Below are 16,091 nucleotides of genomic sequence, written 5' to 3'. Positions count from 1 at the left end.
ATGTGCTTCCTCCTCTGTGGATCCCTGCTGTCTGAGCCTCGAGCTTTCTGTGGGTTTTGTCTGAATATCTCATCTGCCGATAGGCTTGGCTGATGTTTCCAGAGCTCTGATTGGCTCAGTCCACACCATGCTCTCCTGCTGCCTTCAGGGACTGTGGGAAATATGCCGTGACGGGGCTTCTTGTTATTACGGAGCAGTTTTCACGATGCAAGTGAGAAAAAGCTGCAAAATAAACCAGACAAGGCATGAAATCATCAGATTTGGTGGGAAAAAAACAAAAGAATGAAGGAAAACTACAAACATTTTAAGAGAAATGAAACAATCAGTTTAAAAAAGTTGAAATCTTCTGAAAACAGGTAAAAAGAGGCTAAAACATTAAGCGGCTGTGCACTGTTTGAGTTCTGAAATAAACTGTATTGATATAAATGAAGTTTTAAGTAAATTAATCAAAGGATGTTGCACTTTTTACTCCACTTTAGTTCTTTGGTAGCTTCGCAAATAAGAAGAACAGATTATTGATATTGATTAACAATATAAAAAGCTTAAAAATAGACTAATTGCAGCAGTTAAATGGTCCTAATACACTGTTGAATGTGTGATAGTTATTAAATATTATTTACATAACATCAGGGTAATAAAGTTTATTTGTCTACAATGATTTTTTTATGGTTTAAGTGTGTAAATACTTTTTCTGTACTAAATTTGTCGAAGCATTTTTCACTTTTTTTTAAAAAAAAAGCGATTTATTTTACTGTTGTCCTGCTTTCTGGATCTGTCTTCATTATTTGGAATTTTACTATTAAATGCAGTAAATATTTTGCATTTCTACTCGATGACACAGTCACTGCAGCTTGAAATGAAACAATAGTTCAATTCTTTGTTCACATTTTTCCACTTTTTGGAAACATACAGCAGCTCTGCACTGTTTCATTTCTGGAACAGTTTCTTAATAAAAAAGCAATTTAACAGTGATTTCATGTAATATGTTGGTTTGTCCGTATATATATATATATATATATATATATGAAATATTGAGGGAATCATTCACTTGTGACAAATTAATTTTCACAAATTAAACATTTTTATCCAAAGCTTATAAAACGTTATACAAATTTGCTGCAGATTAAAATGTGAAAAATAAGTTGAATCTTGACAAACAACAACAACAGTTAAATGCCATTAACACACTAATGCATGTGTGACAATTATTAAATCATAAAATGTAAGTAAATCAAGTTACTTAAGAATTTTTTTGAGACTCTAAATGCATTTTCTGAATGTGTTGCGCTTCCATACAGGTGAAATTTAACATTTTCTTGTATTTAAGTGTTTTTTTTCTTTGCTTTTGCAGCTTTTTATTAAATGTTGTGAACGCTTCTTCTGCACTGAATTTATGTAACCGTTTTTTCTTTTTTCTCCAATCAAAAGCTCCAACATTCCTAGACCTACATACAGTTACTTAACAAAAGTGCAACCAGAGATTCCACAGACTATCTGGAGGTTTCCTCAGAAACGCACCACTGCAGGAGAAAGCAGGACAATTATCCCCCCGCTGATTCTGATTGGTTGCCATTGTTCTTTATCTAAGCAGCAGCCAATGAGGACATCACTTCATCCTGCAGATCAGGTCTGACAGCAGTGATTCTGCTGTCTGGGGTGAGTCAGATATTCACTCGGAGCAGCAGGTCAGGGTCTTTTACCTGCCTTTGACCTCAAACTAGGGCAAAAGCTTTTATTTTGAAAGGTTCCCTGGAGACTAAAAGCATTTACTCCATCTCAAATCATTAGGGTTTCTTCTGCTAACATCTCTGATTTGTTGAAACTTTTAAAAATCATAAACTAGATTTAAAACAGCATCAAAATTTAGGTCTATATATAAAATACTTAAATAGATCTATTTTTAAATTGTCACTTCTAGCAAATCTATTTCACACATTGAAATTAGAGGCTGTTTGAAAGCATCTCAACAACTAATAAAGACAAAAACCTGAAAATTTCCCTTTAACTTCATTCAGAATCTGAAATACTGGACAAGTAGATCAAATAATCTCTAATTACAGCTGAATGGAAATATGACAAAAACAGAGGCAGTCATGAAAAGTCACATCTTTGAGCTCAAGTCAACACATAATGCAGACAACTAGTGATAATTTTGAACCACATGTAGCTGCATCTCAGAATACAAAACATCCAAATATGAAATACCTGATGGCATAAATAAAAGTTTTATTGAACCTTCTCAACAGAGCTTTTACTTTGAAAAGTTCTGTGGAGACTCAGTACACTTGACATAAGATTTAGTGACAGTGCATGAAGATTGGTGCATTTTTAATCCATTTATTTACTTGGAAACAGTCCATACACAAGAAAAGTTCAAGATTTTGCATTTTTTAAGTCACTGGGAGCAAAATATGTTGCAGATTTTGTGCTAAAGCTGCAAAATAAANACAAAATCATTTAGGTGTTGTTTTGCTGGTCTTTGACTTGGACTTGACTTTTTTTTTACATGAAAAGATGAACCAGCAGATTAATCAGTGATGAAAATAATCTTAGCTGCAGTCTTTCTGTTGGACTATGAAGTGCAGCGATAACAAACCTTTAAGTCATATCAGAGAACAGAGTTTTGCTTTAAGACTAAATTGAGCCGAGCCGCATTATTTATTTTTTAAAAAAGCTGACTTCTCTAAATAAAACAGATTCTGCTGAATCAACCATGGCAGGCTGCTAAACACCCCGACTCTGGATCCCCAAAGTCATATCACAGCTTCCACCTGAAATCGATGTTGAGAAATGTGGCTTCAAAATATGGATTTGTTCACTAATGAGCTGCTGAAGCTCCTCCGTGTGTCATGTAACCTTGCAGGAACCAAGAAGCTGCTCTGCTCCTCTGGGCTTCATTAGGCTGAAAGCCCTGAAGTGGGTCCAAACGCTGCGTCTCTGGCAGCTGCTGCTTAACTGGATTAATGGGACTGTCATGAACCCTTTTCTCGTTATTGATCAGAGCTGCTTCCAGATATGGTTGATCACAAAAACTCCTCCGGCCTCCATCCGTCATATTACAGCCAAACTGTCAGAAATAACATTTACAACCAGGAGATGATGGATGGCACAAATAAATCAGATCAAGCGGACAGTGAGGCACAGAGATCGAACCAATTTGAGCCACGTTTCCTCAACTTGTTTCATTCATTTGGAAACCGGTCAGACAGCAAATCCACTTTCTGGCAAAGCTCCAAATCAGCACTGAGTGGAAACTTCAGCTCATTACTCAAAGTTCCTATTAGGCTCCATTCAGCAGTGGATGGTGGTCCAGCTGGTTTTTACATCAGAGATAGACACTCAGAGGGATTTATGTTGGAAATCAGGAGGTAGAGTTTCATATTTACCTGCTTCGTGGTGTGTTTCGGTGTCTAACAGCAGCAGCAGTAGAGTGTTGGTGGATGTGCTTCCTCCTCTGTGGATCCCTGCTGTCTGAGCCTCGAGCTTTCTGTGGGTTTTGTCTGAATATCTCATCTGCCGATAGGCTTGGCTGATGTTTCCAGAGCTCTGATTGGCTCAGTCCACACCATGCTCTCCTGCTGCCTTCAGGGACTGTGGGAAATATGCCGTGACGGGGCTTCTTGTTATTACGGAGCAGTTTTCACGATGCAAGTGAGAAAAAGCTGCAAAATAAACCAGACAAGGCATGAAATCATCAGATTTGGTGGGAAAAAAACAAAAGAATGAAGGAAAACTACAAACATTTTAAGAGAAATGAAACAATCAGTTTAAAAAAGTTGAAATCTTCTGAAAACAGGTAAAAAGAGGCTAAAACATTAAGCGGCTGTGCACTGTTTGAGTTCTGAAATAAACTGTATTGATATAAATGAAGTTTTAAGTAAATTAATCAAAGGATGTTGCACTTTTTACTCCACTTTAGTTCTTTGGTAGCTTCGCAAATAAGAAGAACAGATTATTGATATTGATTAACAATATAAAAAGCTTAAAAATAGACTAATTGCAGCAGTTAAATGGTCCTAATACACTGTTGAATGTGTGATAGTTATTAAATATTATTTACATAACATCAGGGTAATAAAGTTTATTTGTCTACAATGATTTTTTTATGGTTTAAGTGTGTAAATACTTTTTCTGTACTAAATTTGTCGAAGCATTTTTCACTTTTTTTTAAAAAAAAAGCGATTTATTTTACTGTTGTCCTGCTTTCTGGATCTGTCTTCATTATTTGGAATTTTACTATTAAATGCAGTAAATATTTTGCATTTCTACTCGATGACACAGTCACTGCAGCTTGAAATGAAACAATAGTTCAATTCTTTGTTCACATTTTTCCACTTTTTGGAAACATACAGCAGCTCTGCACTGTTTCATTTCTGGAACAGTTTCTTAATAAAAAAGCAATTTAACAGTGATTTCATGTAATATGTTGGTTTGTCCGTATATATATATATATATATATATATATGAAATATTGAGGGAATCATTCACTTGTGACAAATTAATTTTCACAAATTAAACATTTTTATCCAAAGCTTATAAAACGTTATACAAATTTGCTGCAGATTAAAATGTGAAAAATAAGTTGAATCTTGACAAACAACAACAACAGTTAAATGCCATTAACACACTAATGCATGTGTGACAATTATTAAATCATAAAATGTAAGTAAATCAAGTTACTTAAGAATTTTTTTGAGACTCTAAATGCATTTTCTGAATGTGTTGCGCTTCCATACAGGTGAAATTTAACATTTTCTTGTATTTAAGTGTTTTTTTTCTTTGCTTTTGCAGCTTTTTATTAAATGTTGTGAACGCTTCTTCTGCACTGAATTTATGTAACCGTTTTTTCTTTTTTCTCCAATCAAAAGCTCCAACATTCCTAGACCTACATACAGTTACTTAACAAAAGTGCAACCAGAGATTCCACAGACTATCTGGAGGTTTCCTCAGAAACGCACCACTGCAGGAGAAAGCAGGACAATTATCCCCCCGCTGATTCTGATTGGTTGCCATTGTTCTTTATCTAAGCAGCAGCCAATGAGGACATCACTTCATCCTGCAGATCAGGTCTGACAGCAGTGATTCTGCTGTCTGGGGTGAGTCAGATATTCACTCGGAGCAGCAGGTCAGGGTCTTTTACCTGCCTTTGACCTCAAACTAGGGCAAAAGCTTTTATTTTGAAAGGTTCCCTGGAGACTAAAAGCATTTACTCCATCTCAAATCATTAGGGTTTCTTCTGCTAACATCTCTGATTTGTTGAAACTTTTAAAAATCATAAACTAGATTTAAAACAGCATCAAAATTTAGGTCTATATATAAAATACTTAAATAGATCTATTTTTAAATTGTCACTTCTAGCAAATCTATTTCACACATTGAAATTAGAGGCTGTTTGAAAGCATCTCAACAACTAATAAAGACAAAAACCTGAAAATTTCCCTTTAACTTCATTCAGAATCTGAAATACTGGACAAGTAGATCAAATAATCTCTAATTACAGCTGAATGGAAATATGACAAAAACAGAGGCAGTCATGAGAAGTTGCATCTTTGAGCTCAAGTCAACACATAATGCAGACAACTAGTGATAATTTTGAACCACATGTAGCTGCATCTCAGAATACAAAACATCCAAATATGAAATACCTGATGGCATAAATAAAAGTTTTATTGAACCTTCTCAACAGAGCTTTTACTTTGAAAGGTTCTGTGGCGACTCAATACACTTGACATGAGATTTAGTGACAGTGCATGAAGATTGGTGCATTTTTAATCCATTTATTTACTTGGAAACAGTCCACACACAAGAAAAGTTCAAGATTTTGCATCTTTTAACTCCCTGGGAGCAAAAATTGTTGCAGATTTTGTGCTAAAGCTGCAAAATAAAGTTTTTTTTCTGCACAGGATTACTACACACGGACAGAGATCAGACAAAACTTCAAGCCAAGTCTGAGTGTTTCAAAATTCACTATTTGGAAAGTTGTGTAAAGATTACACTGAAATGGGCTGACACACTGGATAGAAGTTATTAGAGGTTAGTGGACATCACCTCATCACACACACAAAAAAAAAAAAAACACAGCGCTGGGGTTTTATCCAGCACAGAGCGAGTGATGAGCGCCTCCTGCTGGTTCACTCCCTCAACCACACGTCCACACTGTGGGAAAATGACCACATGTAGATAAACTGACCCAGTTAGAGTGCAACAAAAACAGACGCTGAGCAAGTTACTGGAGCAAAGCATGTTTCTTTTTTATTAAGTGTACAAAACAAGTGCAAAAATAGTGATTCATAAGAGCTACACAAAGTAGGACTCACCCTTCAAAAAATTACAATCACACAGGATACAAATCAATACATGAAGTGCTTTTTAAAGAGGATAAAAGGGATCGATGGTGCAGTCTTGCGCAGTAGAAAAAGATTGCAAAACATGGACTTGGATTCACAGCATTTGATAAGTGCAAGCTGCTGAAAAAACAAACGCCAAAACAGCATTCTCCCCTTTCAAACGATGCACAGTGCAAAGATTTTACAAGGAAGGATCTCTATAGATGACATTCATTCTAATACACTTAATCAAATAGATAACTTTGGCCCGTATGCTACTGTCAACGACTTCCTAGGCTGCACACACACAGAGAGAGAGGACTGCTACTTACAACTACGCCGAGGGGGAAACTCCAGACTGTCTGCAGGTGCGTTAATGATGCATGCAATGAGAGTAGCTAGTTTATTATCACATTGGAGTATTGTAACACTGAGAGGAGGGAATCTAAGGATTACTGTGGAGCTGTGGGAGTGGAGGCGGCTACACTACGTCACACTGCAGCTAAACAAGACCTCAGCGGATCACCGGGTACTGAAAATACTGAACCATATCGACGACAAGCCCAACTGGATTAAAGGCATCTTGGGTTGTGGTGCAAATCAACGGTAAAAAAAAGAAAAAAGAAAAAAGGCACACAGCTCGTGGAACCCTATCACAAACCTTGCACACAGCTAAGTTTGAATCCACCTGTAGACCACACATCCCCCCTGCCGCCATGTTTTGCCCTTTTACAGTATGCTGCACTTTGGCTTCTTCTTCTTCTCTGGTTCCTTTTTGGTCGGCTCGGACTCCTTGGGGCCGTAGAAGCTGGAGAAGCAGGCCGGGGCGCAGACGGGCTCGCGGAGGCTGAGCAGCCACCTTCCTTCGCCGTAGTACTTCAGCGATCCGAGCTCCATCTCCTCGGCCGGCTCCCCCTCCTGGCCTTCCTGCTGCAGCGCCAGGATCTCCAGCAGGTCCAGGCCCGTCTGGACCGGCTCCACGCCCTCGGCGCAGCCCAGGGTGATGTGGGCGCGGCTGCCCAGAGGCAGGGAGGCGGCGGCGGGCACGACGGACGCCGCCTCCTTCTCGGCGTCGGCCGGCCACAGCTTCAGCTGCTCGTCGGTGAGCGACACTCGGGCGCCGACGGTGCGGGGAGTGACGAAGAGAGCGGTCAGGGAGAGCTCGAAGGCAGAACCGTAGGACTCTTTAACAGCCTGACGGGGGAGGAAATAGAGAACAAGACCTTTTACGATAATTGAACTTTATCCCTCAACACAGTCGACAATTATTCCATCTATGATCATCAGAGTTCTTCTGCTCAACCATCTGACTTCCCTCAAACTTATTCATCACAAACTCTGGATGTTTATGAAGACATCTGAAATTTTAGCTGAATATATCAAATACCTTCCAAGACATATGTTTTTAAACCCACTTTAGCTGTTTTTTCCCCCCTCACATTAAGATTTGATGCTGTTTACACAACAATATTTCAGGAACTATTGAAGATGAAAGCCTGAAATTTTCAGTTATTTCTCATCGTGTCATTGAGTCAGAATCTAGATCAAATTATCTCTGATTAAGGTGATATGAAATATTAAAAAAATAAAAAGTACAGTCATGTAAACGCAAAAGTCAAGTGATATTTTCTGAACCACGTGTAGCTGCTTGTCACTAGAAAACAAAACTAAACGCATAGAATACATTTAACATTAAGTACCTGGTGAGAAAAAGAAAACTCTCAGAACTGATTAAGTCGGTATGACAAACTTAAAAAACAGTGTGGTCTGTGTAGAACAGTTTCAAAACCTTTGCACAACAAAAAGCTGCTGAAAGTGGGTCAACAGGTTAAAACACCTCAGAAAGTATGTGACATACCTTTACAAATGTCCACTTGTGCTCTAACCATTTCAGGCATATTAGAGCTGGTTGAGCAGAAACTGCTGTAAATATTTGTTGATTTGAGATGAAATAACTTTATTTTCAGATTACAAACTATTACCTTCGTTTAGACACGACAAAGTCTGCAAATTCAAGAGCGTATCGGACACTGCTCAACAAACAGCTTGATGTTTCTGGTCACACAGTTGGTCTTTTTGTTCTACTGCATTGTGGCCAACCTGGTGCTCACACCAATACAATATGAACATAGGTTCTAAAGACTCTATGAACATGTTTAAGAGCACAAGGCTTCATATGTCTCTGCACCTTGTTGAGCACTTCAGGTTCTACCACTGTGCTGTGTTACAACTTGCATCACAGCCCAAAGCAGATTTCCAGGTCATAGTTTCTTACCACACTGTTTAAAAATATATTAACGAAAAAACGAGAAAGAAAAACTACAATTTAACCCAAAGCTTCAGGTACAAAACATGTCATCGAGCGTTTATACGAGACGCCACGGAAAACTGGACTGTCCACAAGGATGACGGCATGATTTTGTAAAACCACTGATGCCGGAGTTTAAACTATGGGTCAGATGCTGCAAAAAAGGTGTCGTGGTTAAATAACTCATGTCAGTTGAGCTACAGCTTGAATCATGTAAACACACTGACGGGGATTTCCTGATCTCATCGTGGCATCTTTTTACTGATTGTATCAGCACAGAAATAAGCCTGGTTCTTTGTTTACGCTCGCTGTCACACAGTTGTAAAAGTAGACCACAATATACAGCATGTTAGGGTTGTTGGTTAATTTAATAATCAAAAATTGGCAACACTATAAGAAAACTGAATACAGTAGATGCTTGTTCTGCAGTGAGAGTTTCAGCCAACACATGACTTCAAGGCAGCTGTTGCGTTCCCAGCTTTGTTTGAGCGTTAGTGCTGCCTGGAGGTCATTACCCTCCACAGAAGTCTTTGTCATGGCGTCCGTCACTAGCTAAACCCCCACAATGCTCTCTGCTTGCCAACATGAGTTGCCTGTAGTCAGGGTTGCTGCTTCTTTTGTTTTGTCCGTTTTTAACCGTTGGGGGGTTCCCCTTGTTGGACCACCCGGTTCTTCCACCCCTTTTTTTGCCTTGCTTCCGGGGGTTTCGGTTTTTTGGGGCGGCGTTCCTTGTTCCCTTTTAACCTTTCCTTTTCGTTCGGGTTCCACTTGGGGTTTCCCACCAGGTTTCTTGCCCCCCCTTTTAAATTTGGGGCTTTGGTTTTGGAATTGCGTTTTCCCTTTTGAGGGGTTGGTTGGTTTTTGTTCCTTTTTTCAAATTGTTTTAGATTGGAACTCTATCAGCAGGTATCTATTAAATGTCTCAAACTTTTCTAAGTTTCAAGCCGCTCAACCTAAATAAAACTGAAGTATAGCGTTGGCTCATTGTTTAACATTGCAATATCGAATTGAAATCGATTAATTATTCAGTCCTCGTGCTAACAAAGTCTGGAGAGTGAAATTAAGATTCTGTGCTACAACGTATCCCTAAATCAAATCTGACAAATGGCTTTAGAGTGGTATTAAAGCATAAATATTCATAGGAACAAGGCTCCTAACCAGACAATTAAATGGTTTCTTACCGGATTCTCTGCGTACTCTTTGGCACCCTCAGCTTTTCCATAGTTGCAGAACTTTGTAGTGCAATGCAGAGCTCCCTGGGGTTTAAAGTACTGTTCCAGGTCCACTTCCTTCTCAGCTTTTCCCGTGACTGCAAACACAAGAGAAGCAGGTTAGATTTTAAATGACAAACTATTCTTACCGGTGTAAATGTGACAAACTTTAAATATACCCACAGTCAACCAGGTGTTTCTTGAAGGCCTCCAAGGTGTCCAGTGTCTTCAGAAAGTCCATCGACGTGCAGGGAACCTTCTCCTGGACAGACGACAGCAGGAACCAGCCGAAGAACAGGGGAAGGGTCACCTCCTCCAGTGGGGCCTTCATGGCCTCCAGCTGGGCCTCCTGCAGCCCACGTCTGGTCTTCTTGCTCAGCTCTGCCACATCTCTGCTCCACTGAGTCTGAGCCTCCAGGAAGACTGCGACGAGGTGGTTCTGCACGGCGATCTCCCCCAGGCGGGCCAGCCGGTCCTGGGTGTGGTTGGTGTCGTCCACCACGATGAGCACGGAGGAGGAAGCTGCTGCATCGCTGCAGCGGGCGACCACGGCTTCGTCCAGAGCTTGGTACCCGTCCGTAGAAGGACTCTCCGGCTTGATCCCGTGGTCGTCGGCGCTGATGATGGAGCAGTGGTCCTGGTAGGCGTCGGCGATGGCACGAGCCAAGAAGCTTTTCCCGCTGCCTGGGAGGCCTCTGAGGACGACGAGGGTGCGGGAGATTCGCAGAGCGTCTTTGGTTTGCTGCTGTTCCAACAGAGCGAAAGACAAGGAGCCGGACGCAGGGGTCGGATCTTCTTCTTTCTGCTCGAGTTCTGCCGCCGCCTGGGCTTCTTTCTCTTCAGATTTATCCTTCTCTGCAGGTTGTCCATCTTCAGCCGGCGCCTCCAACTTCACCGCTGCAGCTTCGGTCACCAACACAGTCCCCGCTGCTTCTCCGACCTCTTTGGGCTCAGCGGCCACTTCGCTGTTTGCCTCCATCGTGGTTTCCAGTCCTCTCTCAGCGTCCTCCTGGCTGGGCGGTTGTGTATCTACTGGTTTAGGTGACGTTTGCTCTCGTGGTTCGGCTTCTGGAACCGATTCTGCCGATTTCTCTGGCTCCGGTTCAGGGATGCTCTCTGCCAGCGGCTCTGGGTCATTCTCTGGCTCTGGCTGCTGTTTAGTGTTTTCTGGCGTTTCAGCGTCTAAAGCTGCAACTGGGTCAGAGATCTTTTCAGATGACTCATCCTGTTCTTTGGGCGAGCTGTCGTCATCCTTCGTTTCTGGTTTTTCCTCAGACGGAGTCACATTTTCTGTGGCGACCGGTTCCTCGGTTTCTTTCTCGTTCGGGACTTCTGAGTTGTCGCCGTTCACCGCCGACTGACCTGGTTCTTCCTCAGCAGCTGGTGGGTTCTCAGGCTGCGTGGACTCATCTGGCGTCTCCACTTTTGATGCAACCTCGTTTTCCATTACAGTCTCCGAAACCTCGTTGCTCTTTTCAGCATCCATGTCGGGTTTAAAGTCCAACTTCACACACCACCACGTACCTTAAAAACACAATGATAAAGACAGAAAATGGCTTAAGAGAGCGAATTTTTCAAACCAAATAGGAAATATTTTTTGGGTTCAAAGACTGGAGAAGAGTTATCTACTCATACGCAAAACCTTCTGTACTACAACAGACAGAATGGATTAAAATGCGTCAGATCTTTAACTTAAAAAAAGCCAAAACCACATTGTTGCAATTACAAAAGTCTTGCTGCATCATATCCCGGAATGAAATCAGCAGATTTAGATGGACTCGTTTATATTTTTAGAAAAAGGAACAGTCAGGAATCTCCATAATTTGGACATAACAGGCTCTTTAACTTTATATTTAGCCATGCAGGTGAACAATCTGTGCATGAGGGGTCAAATTATTTCTCAAGTCTTGTTTCTTTCCTTGCAAACTTTGTAAAATACCCAAGGTGTGTATCCATGTTTAGACTTTATGCTCTTCTAGAGGCCAAAGTCAAGTAATTTTAAAGACTTGATGGTTGTTTTTTTTTTTGTTTTTTTTAAAGGGGTGGATCTTCTTTAAAGACTATTGTTCCAATGAATTCTGTACATGCAGGAGGTGGATATAATATAAAACTGAATACAATTGCAATGCAGCTACTTCAATCTTTCACAAGCTGTGTTGCAGCTTTGCAAATCAGTTGCTAAATTAATCCTTAACCATTCTGACAATCTGGTGATTTTCCCAGAAAGAAACAATTCTTTGACTCCAGCTTCTAAGACGTGGATATTTTCTGGTTTCCTTCCTCCTCCATGACAGTAAACTGTGGGTTGTGGACAAAACAAGACATTTAAGGACGTCGTCTTGGACATTTTTTCACCATTTTATCGAGAAAACAACTTAATAACCAGGAAGACACTCAACAGTGGAACTTCTTTGCAGCTCTTCTGTTCACATAGGAAAGGTTTGGGAAGGGGGGGAAACTAGCACAGTGTTCTTTATTCAAATTTTAATTTGAATAATGAACAGAAATGCAGCAAGTGTACAGAAATACAAGCATGTATGCAAAAATACTGGGTTCAAACTTTGCAGGAAATATTTAGCTGCGCCAAACTTTACAAGCAAACAAAAATGTGGCACCGTGGAAAAGTGTGACTTCACAGCTTAACTGCATTTTCTGTGAACAAAAAGACTAGAGAAGGAAGTTATATTCACTTATTTCTAAATGGAATCCAACTGAAAGGGGTTTAGATGATCCTGGCTACATTTATCATGAAGATCAAAAACTTAGACCAAAAAGAAAAAAGCAGCATTATTCTAAACGTCGATATGAGCAGCTGGACAATCTGTAAAAAGCCAAATCACTGCCCAGCAATCTAAATTTTTAACACGAAAAACCTGCACCGTCATTTCTTCAGACCATATGTTCTTCCAGAGGCCACAAATCAAATATTCATCAGGGTCACAAACAGGATGTTACTCAATATTTAAGATTTCAGGGTGGATCTTTCTCGTTTTCCAATGTTTTTTTTGTTGTAGATGCCAGATAAAATACACATTGCAACAGAATCCAGCCTTCAGCTTCCATTCTTGTGCAGTAGGTGTGGTGCAGTGTGTGGAAGAGGCCAAACGATGCCACTGTGCGCTTTATTCAAATTTAATTTACATCTGCCAGGGAAAGAAATCTAACAGAAGCAGCACATATGCAAAAACACCGGAGTCAAACTTCGATGCAGCAGAATTTACCAGCAAACAGGAGTAGTTAAGAAAATGAGGTCAGTCTGCACATCTACTGGAGCAGCTCATTTAGTCACATATGTAGACGTGCAGGTGTGTAAAAAGTCAAATTACCCCCCACAAGAGTCTCTTTTTAAAGATGGAAACTCCCCAGCTACTGACCATGTGATCTTATAAAAGTCCAAATCAACATTTCAGGGTGCGTTTTTTCCCACGTTACACAAATGTTTCCAATAAATCGTTGCACAATTTAAGAGAATTGTCACTTTTCTGTGCAGTAGCAGTGACGCAGCTTGGCATAATGACAGCACTGTGCTCCTCAACCACATTTTAATTTACTGAAACGCAACAGAACAGTATTTAAAACACAAGCACGCATGCAAAGAAGCACTGGATTCAAGTTCAGATGCGACAAAGTTTGCCAGAACACAAAGAGCAGTTGAGAAAATGTAGTTTTTCCTCAAATGGGCAGCCAATTAATCCAGTTAATTAGACGTGCAAGTGGGTAAAAAGTGAAATTAATGCTTCAAATTTGCGTTTTTTGGGCACTTTGTCACTTCTAATTGCACTTTTTTCACACCACATGGAAAGGTGGCCAAAAAAATCCACATTTCAGGGAGCATTTGTTCACATATTACATCATTTGTCCCAATAAATTGTGCAACAATTTAATAAACTCTCACCCTTCAGCTTCCATTTTTGTGCAGTAGGTGTGGTGCAGATGGGTGCACATGGAGGCACAAAAAAAAAAGATGGAATAGAGGTCATTATTCACATTTTCATTTTAGGAACAGAAACGCAACAGAATAGTGGTTAAAAGAAACACACACAAGGCTGCAATCAATGATACCGGATAGAAAGTTTGCGTGGACAAATTCGCTGCTCGCCACCAAACAAAGGCCAGCTCAGGGAATTAAAAAAAAAAACAACACGAGGATGATTTCTCCACTTATTTCAGCTGATTCGGTGAAGTTTTGTTGCTAAATGACTGGATTCAACCGACGTGTGAAACCACATGGTGTCAGGAAGCAGAAGGGGGAAGCAAACACAACACAATGTAGCAACAAAAGACGCACAAAAAACCCACCCCCCGAAACCAAAAGCGGATAAAAAACGCGCACTTTGACAGCTTTTTAATCTGCATTTTAAACGAGCTGCACCAAAACGCGACGCTTCTCTTCACGTTTGAAGCAAGTTTGAGGGAGAAAATGTTGAACAGAAACGTGCGTAATTGTGCGGCGAAGAGTCGCAAGGCCGCGTCCGAATGTGGCTTTAAACAAAGAAGATCGATAGTTTGGAGACGTTTGGGGAGCAGCACGTTGTGGCAGCGAGGGGACAAAAAAAACTGTTCATCTGGAAATGAGACAGCAGCTGCCACGTCTGAGAGACTCTCAGAGGAGAAGAAGAAGAAGAAGACGCGCTGCTGCTTGAAGGAGGAACTAACCCGAAGGAGGAGGTTAGTGACAATAAAAAAAACAAAAAGGAGGCTGGAGGAGGTGTGGAGCCGCTGAGGGGCAGCTTTGGTTCGGGCTGGAACTCACCGGTCGGGCTGCTGCTGCTGCGGAGGAGCTGCTGGAGCCGCTGACCACGCGTTCCTCTGTGGATACAATGACACGGCAGTCCTGGAGCTCCACATGCACCCGCCCCTCTTCAAGAGCAGCAGGGAAAAAAAAAAAAAAAAAAATTGCCGGGAGCGCGCAGCAGCTGGGCGGGGCCGCGGACACGCCCCTGACGCGCCACTGGAGAGATTGATTCTGAAAGCTGCGTCTTTACGCACAGGTCGACCACATGCAGTCATTTACTGATCACTTTATCAAGCTCTTTCTATTACTAGTTTTTAAAAAAATTAGCATTTTATTGTTTTATTTTATTTATTTGTTTTTCATTTTTTGGGGGGTGGAAGAACATGAATATAACAAATAAAATAAAGTAACAAAACACACACCAGCAGGAATAAACTGTAAATTCATACACATTAAAGGTCTTATATTATTTCTACCGTGTTTAGTGGCTTATAAACCTGTAGGCCTAAAGTAAAATATGCTTTTAACTGTATTTATTGTTCATACAGTCGTCCTCAAATGTATTCATACCCTTCCATTAAAGAAAAGGCAAAATTTATATTAGTCACTCAAATAACTAGAAACTGGAAAAAGTAATAATAAATAAAAATTTACTAAATTCTAATTTAGTGAAACAATAATCGCTTTTGAATTGTGGTTGAAAAGAATAATAATAAAAAAAAAACACACACATGTAAAAATACTGGAGTCAAACGTTGATGCAGCAGAACTTACCAGCAAACAGGAGTCGTTAAGAAAATGAGGTCAGTCTGCACATCCACATCCACATGTAGACGTGTAAAAAGTGAAATTAACACACAAGAGTCTATCTTTTTAACATGGAAACTCCCCAGCTACTGACCATGTGATCTTGTAAAAGTTCAAATCAACATTTCAGGGTGTGCTTTTTCCCACGTTACACAAATTTTTCAATAAATCGTTGCACAATTTAAGAGAATTGTCACTTTTCTGTGCAGTAGCAGTGACGCAGCTTGGCATAATGACAGCACTGTGCTCCTAAACCACATTTTAATTTACATTTCTATGCTACAGACAGAAATGCAACAGAACAGTATTTAAAGGAAACACAAGCACGCATGCAAAAAAAAGCAGTGAGATGAGCAGTGGGCCAAAATCAGAACACCTGTCAACAGGTGTAGAAGTCTGATTGATTGCAGTGATTGGCTCAAAGAGTTGTTCAACAAAATATTAGTTTACGGATCCCATCATGCTTGTTTGGCTGTTTTTTTGTTTTGTTTTTATTTCTGTTGAACCACATTTCAAAAGCAAGGTCATGATTTTTAACCATCCATCCATTATCTATGCACCGCTTAATCCTCATTAGGGTCGTGGGGGGCTGGAGTCTATCCCAGCTGACTCAGGGTGAAAGCAGGGGACACCCTGGACAGGTCACCAGTCTATCACAGGGCTACACTTAGAGACAGACAACCAAGCACACTCACATTCACACC

The 16,091-nt window shown here is 40.4% G+C and overlaps 1 protein-coding gene across 1 annotated transcript in view; it reads right to left on the bottom strand.

The window, feature by feature from the left end:
- Positions 1-6,226: 6,226 nt before the first annotated feature.
- The window catches only part of LOC103359497 (uncharacterized), a 19,592-nt gene continuing 9,727 nt past the window's right edge, over positions 6,227-16,091 (bottom strand). The window contains exons 11-14 of the mRNA XM_008284863.1: positions 14,599-14,708; positions 10,029-11,369; positions 9,816-9,943; positions 6,227-7,520 (exon numbers count right to left, since the gene is read on the bottom strand). Of these exons, the coding sequence (XP_008283085.1) occupies positions 7,056-7,520; positions 9,816-9,943; positions 10,029-11,369; positions 14,599-14,708 (2,044 nt within the window). The 3' untranslated portion in view covers positions 6,227-7,055. The remainder of the gene's footprint in view (positions 7,521-9,815; positions 9,944-10,028; positions 11,370-14,598; positions 14,709-16,091) is intronic.

Source organism: Stegastes partitus, unplaced genomic scaffold (assembly GCF_000690725.1).
Source record: "Stegastes partitus isolate 25-593 unplaced genomic scaffold, Stegastes_partitus-1.0.2 Scaffold376, whole genome shotgun sequence".
Taxonomy (NCBI): domain Eukaryota; kingdom Metazoa; phylum Chordata; class Actinopteri; family Pomacentridae; genus Stegastes; species Stegastes partitus.
The sequence above is the reverse complement of the archived record's forward strand: the minus strand, read 5'-3'. Positions and strand labels throughout refer to the sequence as shown.